The sequence below is a fragment of the Alosa pseudoharengus genome, unplaced genomic scaffold, assembly GCF_046254945.1.
Source record: "Alosa pseudoharengus isolate Yale_2024_CS ecotype anadromous, Long Island Sound unplaced genomic scaffold, YU_APseudo_1.1 YU_APseudo_1.1_scf_10, whole genome shotgun sequence".
NCBI lineage: Eukaryota > Metazoa > Chordata > Actinopteri > Clupeiformes > Clupeidae > Alosa > Alosa pseudoharengus.
In genome coordinates, this window is record NW_027468565.1 from 36,594,221 (window position 1) to 36,604,317 (window position 10,097).

The 10,097-nt window shown below is 42.5% G+C and overlaps 2 protein-coding genes across 5 annotated transcripts; one reads left to right on the forward strand and one right to left on the reverse strand.

Annotated features, from left to right (window-relative positions):
• Positions 1 to 72: 72 nt before the first annotated feature.
• On the reverse strand, positions 73 to 2,501 carry LOC143106871 (cytosolic 5'-nucleotidase 1A). 3 transcript variants are annotated; one of them, XM_076271363.1, is made up of 7 exons: positions 2,394 to 2,501; positions 1,832 to 1,917; positions 1,620 to 1,730; positions 1,400 to 1,526; positions 1,142 to 1,264; positions 792 to 967; positions 73 to 598 (listed from the first exon to the last, which is right to left on the reverse strand). In XM_076271363.1, exons 2-7 carry the CDS (start codon positions 1,868 to 1,870, stop codon positions 326 to 328), a joined length of 849 nt encoding a protein of 282 aa, XP_076127478.1. In that variant the 5' UTR covers positions 1,871 to 1,917; positions 2,394 to 2,501; the 3' UTR covers positions 73 to 325. The 3 variants fall into 3 exon arrangements, with proteins under 3 accessions (XP_076127478.1, XP_076127471.1, XP_076127465.1); XM_076271356.1 differs by having other exon boundaries at positions 2,190 to 2,494; XM_076271350.1 differs by having other exon boundaries at positions 1,832 to 2,494.
• A 140-nt stretch (positions 2,502 to 2,641) lies between these two features.
• On the forward strand, positions 2,642 to 8,424 carry syt8 (synaptotagmin VIII). 2 transcript variants are annotated; one of them, XM_076271381.1, is made up of 9 exons: positions 2,642 to 2,893; positions 4,765 to 4,963; positions 5,335 to 5,504; positions 6,120 to 6,215; positions 6,463 to 6,630; positions 6,722 to 6,889; positions 7,221 to 7,338; positions 7,450 to 7,583; positions 7,927 to 8,424. In XM_076271381.1, exons 2-9 carry the CDS (start codon positions 4,798 to 4,800, stop codon positions 8,164 to 8,166), a joined length of 1,260 nt encoding a protein of 419 aa, XP_076127496.1. In that variant the 5' UTR covers positions 2,642 to 2,893; positions 4,765 to 4,797; the 3' UTR covers positions 8,167 to 8,424. The 2 variants fall into 2 exon arrangements, with proteins under 2 accessions (XP_076127496.1, XP_076127490.1); XM_076271375.1 differs by lacking the exon at positions 2,642 to 2,893 and adding an exon at positions 3,286 to 3,690.
• Positions 8,425 to 10,097: the final 1,673 nt, after the last annotated feature.

Here is a 10,097-nt window from a genome sequence, read left to right on the forward strand (position 1 = left end):
GAGTGTTCTTTTGCAAAGAAAAGGAAAAGCATAGAAAACAAAACCATTCCCCTAAAAGGAGATCTAAATATCTTTAGGAGAAATATAGCACCCACAGCATTTTATTTGTACTTTTTAGAATATTTAGAGTACAGAACTCATAACTGGCAATTATAGCTATCTATATCAAGCCGTAATTGGCAATGATATCTATCATGATGCTTTGGCACATCAAAATATCAAGATAATCCTGAATCCTGATCTCAAATATTTTGGAATCATGCGTCACTCAATGTAATTAATAATCAGGGAACCACAGCCTCCCAACAAGTTATGTATTCATTTTTCAGGACAATGCTGGTACTTGTGTCACACTGTACAGTCCATCATAGCACATAATGTGAGGCTGAATGCAGTTCAGAATGGGGCCACTGGAGGCGCCAGCCAAACAGTAGGCCTCATCCACCTCCAGCCCCAAACCCCGTGCCGTCAGCAGGGCACTGGCCCATTCCTTGCTGGAGCCCAGAACGCTCATCAGCGTCACCCGCAGGGGGCTGTCCTCCCTGGCAAAATGTCTCCTCATCTCCCGAATCACCGCAGCAAACTCTGCCATGGACGCCTATGCAGGCAGGCAAGGGGAGGCAAAAGTCATTGGACAGCAAAAAGAAAAACAAGTAGGCCTATGCAAGTGAGGAGATGGGGGGGGGGGGGGGATAGATGGTCCAACATGGACTATTAGTGATAAGGTGTATGTGCTTGTGTATATATTTAACTTCAGAGATCTTCCTCCTTCACTGACTGGTGGCTCTTACCTTAGCTGCTTTAAATGTCTGAAGCTGGGGCTGGCTCAATCCTGCCTCGGACAGTTTCTCCTCTGGCAGGCCCATTACATCCCCTGACAGCAGGACTTTGAGTGGGTTTGCAACCTGCACCTTATCCCCCTCGGCCTGAGTCTGAGTCTGAGGGCACAGCAGTGCAGCTGGAACTCCTGTTCACCCCACACAACACATTTGAAACAGAAACACAACATTTAAAACAGCAAAGGTGTGATGAGACCACAACATTTGTGTATTCCTCCTCGGAGGCTCCTAAAAGTGTCACAAAGGTTTTCTTCACTGAACTCGTCATTAGGTTACTGAATTCATGAATGCATATGAGCTACCTTCTTGCAAGGCCTTGCAGACATCACTGGAGTCCATGGAAAGGAATAATTTTGCATTTGTGGATTTAAGGCTTTGCGTAAATTCTTCATTGTTGAAGAACCAACATCTACTTATTGGAAGACCTGTGGAATATTATAGCATTGCATAAGATACAATAAGGTGTACATTTACAAATCATTTTTGTACTTGAACTGCTTTAAATTATTATTGTAAATTCTGATAGACAAAGGCGTGACTTGATCATCAATATTCATTACCGTAATGTTTAATGCTATTTTCTATCTTTGCCTGGTTCCCTTGCAAATCCTTGGCCAATATAATCACATCAAACAAAGTGACCTTGGGAGTTTTGCCCGTCAGTTTTTCATTCATGGCTTGAATAGCCTGCAGGGTGATGAGTACTGAGTGAATGAGTCAAAACTGGAAATCTCTTTGAAAAATATAATTTAAAAGTCATTAGGAATAGGCCTATTTTACCTTAATGAAGGAGAACGTGGGGCCTTTCGATAAAGTATCCAACTCGGTGGGTGTGTCCAGATCAAAAATTCCATGGCACGAAACTGCAATTACAATGACGCTGGACGGCAGCTGTGAAATGAAAATACAACAATTTAAAGATGGAAAAAAGAATGGACGAATTCTGTAATTCCAAGTAAAAACTGTCGGAATGTCAGCATGCAGACTCTCACCTGTACCACGTCCGTGTTGGTGATAATGTTTGGATCCATTCTGCATAGGTTAGGCTACTTAGACGCGGAAGTTGTGAACAATTGTGCTGATGGACAAAATGAAAAAACAATCCAGCCTTCACAACGCAAATATATTCCGTTAAGCTTTTCTCTGTACAGTAAAGTTATGAAAATAAGCAGGCCTACATGTTTTACAGCCGTGATCAGAATAGCAAAACAAATTTTAACTAAAGTTGCTCGCTCGCTTGTCGGTGAGAATGGGCAAGGGTGATGGCTTTCATTACCAAATTCTGCCTGGTGCAATATCTCAGGTGTCTGTAGTCAATCTTTGACAAGTAGGCTAGGTACAGCTACAAACCTATGTTTAGTGTGTTTTTCCACAGACACTATCACACCATTCGTTGCTTGCGCACATCGCATATCAATTGGAAGCGAGGTCACTTCTTTTTTTCAAGGAAAAAAAGGCGAGGTCATTTCAATACCACGTATATGGTCGGATTACGGGTAAACCCGACTAATACAGAATGGGATACACATAGGCTACACCCTGACTTGCAATTACAGGTGATGTTGTGAAGTTCGCGCTTTGAATTCCTTCTCCTCAATCTCTCCTTGCCTGCCAGCACACAGCAGAGCTCAGAAGCTTGTTTCTCGCTCTAGATTTGCCAACTCTCTGTGTTAGTAAAACACTAGCTGCCACCTTCTGCATCGGAGTAGTAAAACAAGTAGCATGTGCGACGTAGAATATAAGACGCGTCTGCTACTTGTAGGCTAGAATAGCTATAAGGCACACACACACACACACACACACACACACACACACACACACAAACACACACACAGAGGTGAAACTGTGTATTAAAGAGGTGTGGCAGCAGTAGCAAGTGGTTCAGTGTAGGTGGTTGTTTCTGATAGTGTGGATGTAACTGCGATCTCTCCTCCACCTGTGGAATGTCCAACCTGTGGAGAGTTTCAATGATTCAGCTCAGCAGTGGCCTCTGCTCCATGCTTACACTCCAACCACCAAGTACAGGAAGCTGAGCTTGGCTGCCAAACATCCAGGTATGTTTTCAGTGTTGCTCCCAATTTACTGTCCAGACTTCCTTTTCCCTGAAAGAAACAGGAATGATACAGATACAAGCAGAGTTGGGTTAGAATAATATGTACAAATGGGTCTACAGACTATGTAACCGAAATGGTAACAGTGCCAGTGGGGTAACAGGTTTCAGAGACCCACACCCTCTCTCATCTGTATCAGTGTTTTCTACTGATGACTAACTAAATGTGTTTGTCATGGACAAATACTGTGGCTGTGGTGAAAGAGCATGTCAATGTTGTCCAAGTCATCCAACAGGATGACACTATTTGTCAGTTCAGAATTCCCCAAGGGAATCTGCTTCATCAATGCAAATTGGGCACAGGGACACTGCAGTCAGGATAGACAATATGTGGTCGCTTCCAAGTGTTAACATTCCAACATCCCTTTGCTTAAGTTTGTTCTACATTTTTCAGTTGGGACATCTGCTGATTATATTCCTACATCTACTATCTAAATGTATAGCCATGATAGCTGACAAGATGCTCTTCTCCTCCGGGACATTAAAGTAAGGAGAAGGATCCTTTTGATCTTGTTTATCTACAACCCCAGTTTCCCTCAACAAAGCAAAACGAGCTTTTATAGTTTTTTAACTGGCTATTCCTGCCAGTCTCCATGGGCAGTAACTTCCTTCCTTCATCAGTAGTTCCTCTGTGCAAAGCCAACCTCCATGCACTACGGACTAGAGACTACAGATACAACAGCAAAACAGATTCAGTCTGAATCAAATCTGAAACACAAGAATATAGCTGAAACTGAAGAAGTGAGTCTTGAAGCTTCATTGACAATCTCTTGTAGAAATAACTATTTTACTTTTCTTTAAATTCATTTGTTGTTGTTCTTTTTCCTTATTGTGCTTTAGTTATGTGCAATATCAGATAATTGGTACGTGTACCACATTTGGAGAAATTATATGAAATATGAAATATAAAAGATATTAAATATTATTATATTATACCATTATTAAATATAAGTTCTGAATGGGAACTTGGCATTGTCCTGTATCCATTCGTATAGCTTTTTCAATCCTTCTCTGATTACTACTGTATCCTGCTAGCCTTTGGATTTGAAGCCGTGTTCATTCACAGTACTCACTCTGACACTATGTGTATGGTCCAAATTTGCCATCATGTCAAGATATTGATGAATCTATAGTTCTGCGTATAGATAGATAGATAGATAGATACTTTATTGATCCCCAGGGGTATGCTTTCCCAAGTATGCCCAAGTATGCTTTCAAGTGAGCCAGAGTGGAGAAGAATGTTATCTCTCCTGGCTGACTCATAATGTTTAATGGGCTACTGCCTAGCTGTCAACACCGCCTGCAATTGTTTAACTATGGTGGTGGCTAAAAATCCACTCTTGGTCATGACCACCCTAGGACATCAGTGTACAGTCTTTGATGTTTTGTAACTGTTTTGGGAATAATTCACAATAACACATATTTGTTTGGTTTAATTATCCTGTTTGAATTCAGTTCAGTTCATTGAATAATGTAGCATATTAACTATGAATTTGTCGCTATTTTGAGGGGGCACTGCAGAAAAGCAAAAACGCATTAACAATTGAAAGCCCCAAACTGTTCTATTAAACTATCTATTTAATTTATCTTATCTCACTGCTATTACATGATGACGAGAGAAGCAGGTGCAGTCCTTACACTGACCAGTAGAGAGAGCTGTGAATTAAAAGTTACTTTGACAGCTCTTGGTATACACTATCAAACCACTAACATGGTCTGTTTTTGACTTTGTATGCCTTTATTTAATGTTTATGTGTACCGTATGTGTGTGCTTGTTGGAATGTGATGTAATGTGCTTTGCTCTCTAACCTCTAGGTCTGGTCATTTCTACCCATCTCTCATTCGATCATGTCTACTAAACCACCATTAACACACTCCCAGGCAGACATTAACAGCACTGTGGCATCCATCCCAGTCACTAATAGCACTGTCACTGCCACCACCAATAGCACTGTCCATGCTGGTACCACAGCTGGGCCTGGCTTCATCGACAGCCTGCTGAACAAGATCCCCTGTGAGTAATAGGCCCTCTCTCCCTCAGTGGTAGGCTCAAAACAACTTCCTTGGCCTGCCATCCCTCTCTTTCAGTGTACCCCTTCTCTCTTTTCTATCTCTCCCATGCCACTTACTCTGATGGAGGGTTGCCTCCGCACCTGTTGTTGGGGGCCCTATCTAATTCCACACCAAGTGCACATTTCTTACATCTCAATTTTCACTTCTTACAAGTTCATCTCTCCTTAATCCTCTTGGCTGTGCTCTTGCCTCATGCTTTTAGATGGGTATCACCGTGCCGACCAAGACTATATCAGCCTGCCACTTGGGACAATTCAATCACAATATGTCAATGTTCATTCTTACTCCGGTCATTTTGATCTCTTTCCACAGTGCCAAGATGGGCCATCTATGCCATACTGGCTCTCATTCTGCTGGTGGTGCTGATCTGTGTGCTGTGTATTTGCGTCAAGTGCTGCTGCAGGAGGAAGAAGAAGAGGAAGAAAAAGCTGGACCAGCAGGTCAACCTGAAGGGCCTGAACGGCTCCACCACCACAGCACTTGTGAGTCTGTCTCACAGGGGTCAGATACAATATCAACACTATGTGATGATGAGAGTTCACTCACAGTATGGAGGCCACTCATTTAAATTGTGGACTGGCAGCACCTTTGCAACAATGCTAACAAGACTACAGACACTTTACGGACTCTATTGGATAGAAATGCTGCATCCTGTTCCACCCATATTTCATCATTCAACCTTCAGTTGAAGTAAAGTTATTCTGCAGGAAAAACATAATTTTATTAATTAAATATTCATATAAAAATTACAAATAATCATTTGCACCCCAAGAAAATCTTATAAGCAAAATGTAACACAGGCATACTTCTATAAGGTAATCAGGGTGTCTATGAACAGCAAGTAAAAATATGGTGACACATACTGCACGCCAAGTGCCTATGTCATTCCTCAGGATGGGAATGATACTCATCTCATTCTGTCACGCTGAGATAATTGAAGGCAAATTTCTTAGAAACATTTAATCTTGATCTTGTAGAGGGTTCTGCACAGTATGTAACACCATGTGCCACCTGGTATCAAATGGAAAATTGGTGAAGACTGAGCTCTGCATGATGGGCTGACTTGTTGGGTTCATTCTGTACCTTTTGGCCCCAAGGTCCAGCCGGATGTGAATGACGTGGAGTACGGCTCAGCAAATGACCCCAGGGGAAGGCTCCTATACTCACTGGAATACAGTGCACCCAAATCTGAGGTCAGGCTTTGGATCACACGTTTGCATCTCCATCACGTGCAGCACTAACATGCCAACATTTGGCACAGGAATCCCCGAATTATCCAGCTGATCAAGGCCGCCTATGTGTACATTGGACTTGCAGCTGGCAGCAAAAATAAAGGCCATCACTAAAACACATCTTTAAAATCAGATGTAGACTTCCCAGAAAATCAGCATGGTGTCTTTGTTTAGAGAGGTCTGCTCACTTCTCCCTCCTCTCCTGTAGTTGACAGTAGGAGTGAAGCAGGCGGCTGCCCTGAAGGCCATGGACCTTGGGGGAACCTCTGATCCCTACGTGAAAATGTATCTTCTTCCCAACAAGTCCAAGACATATGAGACCAAGGTCTTCCGGAAAACACTACAACCTGTGTTTAACGAGCATTTCAAGTTCCAGGTAAAACTCCACATCATGTTATATATATATGTAAACAAACCTTTTTATTACAGTATTTGTTTTAGTGCTTAATGTGTTCTTTGTTCTCTAGATCAGCCAAGCTGAACTGAGTGAGTCGACACTGGTGATGCAGGTGTACGATTTCAATCGGTTCTCCAAACATGATGTGATTGGAGAGCTCAGATTAACACTGTCTTCGGTAGACTGGAACCATGTGATCGAAGAGTGGCGTGATCTGACCGAGGCCTCCAAGTTTGAGGTGGGGGGTGGGGGGTGGGGGGGGGGGGGGGCAGAGATTTGGGTGTTTTTGTTTGCTTGGTTGTTTCTATTGCATAATTGCTTAAAGTAAATTATGGTCAATTCACTGTGCCTCTCCTCAGAGTATTTGCATGATTGGCACAAGCCATTACATTGATAGATAGATAGATAGATAGATAGATAGATAGATAGATAGATAGATAGATAGATAGATACGTTATTGATCCCCAGAGGAAATTCAAAACGTGTTGCTTGTGTTTAATCAATTAACCAATAATTACACGTCTGAATTTCAGTGTTAATTTACTTGGTTCTTCCCTTTTCTGTCATAGCAAGAGAATCTGGGAGACATCTGTTTCTCACTACGCTATGTCCCAACGGCCAATAAGCTTACTGTTGTCATTCTTGAAGGAAAGAATTTGAAACAAATGGATCCAGGAGGATCTTCTGGTAAGTGGTGTAACTTCTGTATGTTTTAACATAAAGATTAAGGTCAAACTTGTTTTGGGCTGACTTTTCCAATGTCTTGATGTGTTAATGCTCTAACCTTCATTTTTATAGATCCTTATGTGAAGGTTCAATTGGTACTGGACAGGAAAAAATGGAAGAAAAAGAAAACATCAGTGAAAAAGAGAACACTTAATCCTTATTTCAATGAATCTTTTACCTTTGAAGTTTCCTTCGACCAAATTCAGGTCAGTAGGGTTCGTTGTCTCATGACATATCAGTACATTAAGGGTGTGAAAAGCCATGCTTCAGGCTGCTAGCACTGCTATTGGAACATCTTGGACGAGTTAACAAAATATGCTATGAAGCTTGTAAGATTTATGTACGACCATTTGATTCATTGCTTCAAAAGGACACAAAATATAAGTCATAAAGATAAGATTTTGTTAAAATAATTGGGAGTCTAATGACTCTATAAGCTCTAAATAGCTCTGTGTGTTGTGTAGTGTACATGCTGCGTTTTGTGTCTAATGTCCTCTCCCTGGCTGCTCTCCATCCTCTCCACTGTTGTCCCTCTCACCTTCCATCCAGAGGGTCCAGCTGGTGATATCTGTGTGGGACCATGACAAAGTCAGCAGGAACGATGCCATCGGCAAGATCTTCCTGGGCTGCGACGCCACCGGCAACCAGCTGCGGCACTGGGCGGACATGCTGTCCAACCCGCGCAGGCCCATGGCCCAGTGGCACACACTCCTGCCTGCCGAGCAGGTGGACGGCACCCTGGCACTCAAGCACACCATCAAGATTCCTTTCACTGGCAAAACCTTCTGATGGCGCTTCAGGAAGAAGAAACAGAAGATACCTGATAATGATCAAATAGGGACCTGAAAGATGCCCATAGTGATCGATGAAACATCACACTTGGGACTAACATATACACAAACACTCAGGGAAATGAGCACAGACATATGAACTCTCAGGAAAGGTCCTTTCATGTTTTTACTGTAGTTCATGACATATATGGGTAAAACAATTTTCTAAAATGATTTAGTAGTTAACTCTGTCTTGAAAATAATCTGAAAATAAAATAATTACTACACATCAGATATTTTTTAAGTGCAAACCTTATTATCTCTGCAAGGAGACATATCCATTGAATGAATAGATTCCAAAAACGGATTCCTCATTTTCTAAAAAGGGGCTCAAAGTGGAGATGCTTTGCTGATTAAAATCCATGTTTTCCCCTTCCAATTAAAGACTCACTGTCTCCCTCTCTCTTAGGAGAGAAATTAGCTGAGTAAGACATGGGAACACTGTGAGCGCTTCACAGCGTAAGCATTTCAGAGCCAGTCCCGTAAGGGTGAAAACAACACCTGTCAGATTCAGATGAGATAATTCTGTGTCAGCACACATGTGCATCAGGCCAATTAATGCACTATAACGAGAGTCTGCGACATCACAAAACACAGGAAAGTGTGATTATTGTGCAGATTCATATGCTTACATCCAGATTTTTGTAGTGTTTGGGGAGTTGGTTGTAGGTGCTTTCATAATTGGGTCCAAGGACAATTAAAACAAAACTGTTCCTACAAAAGTTCATTTTGCCTATTTAAAATACATTGGCCTCAAATTGACCCTTTATCCTACAAAAATATCTGGTGCAAAAATCACAGTTACATTTAATCTGATATCAGTAGTAACACTTTTTAAAGGATCTGTTTATGTGTAACTACTGACTGTACTATTGTCCAGGGGAAGAAGCTTTCTGACTGTTTTTGGGGAGGAGTTTCCATCTTAATGGCACTAACTGGTGGCCGAGATGCCGTAAATTTTGGCTGTCAGCGAATCCAGTGAATGCTGTGTTGGATTTACCTGTATCTCCATGGTAACGTGGTGTGGACAGCAGAGGCAGCCTCTGGGTTGTGACTCAGACAGCACAGGGACCTCTGATCCTCTAACCAGGAGGTCCATGTCGACCGCCTATGCTGGGCCCTCTCTCTCACACACACACACACACACACACACACACACACACACACACACACACACACACACACACACACACAAGGGTGCAATCTGACACAAGAGACACGTGCACACACATGGAAAAAGGGCCTGTGATTGGAGAGAAGAGGAAACGCAGCTGAAACCATTGAACCTGTGGGACACAAACACACACACACACACACACACACAGAGAGAGAGAGACTTCTGTGCACATACACAGAAGCACACACAGAAACAAATGTCACACTCATACAGACTCATACTTCCAATACATTCACAAACACAAGAAATATTACATTGATTTTCACACAGATGACCAATGCTTGTGTACACATGCACACCACTAGACATATGCTAAAGTTCTTTCTTCCTCTCTATCCCTGGCACACACACTCAAAGTCTCTCTCTTTCTATCTCTTCACTGTCCCAGACACTGGGCAGTAACACCCATACATGGGCACAACCGATGCCTTGAACCAACCTCACCCTGATTCACAAGCTGCGTCTGTCTTGGTGCATAATTGAGCATATAGGTGATTATAATTGTAGATTAATTCACAGAGTGCTGGCTGGAGAGGGCCTTGGACAGGTGTAAGACAATGAGAGAGGAAGAAGAGGTGGCAGGGAGACATGGTCAACGCGCCTGCGTGGATGGACACGAGTCTCCTGCGTGCTGCTGAGAGGCAGGGGGGGAACGCCGCGGCTCTTTGATATACAAATGAGAGCGCTACAAGTACCCCTTCGCCCTGGAGGTT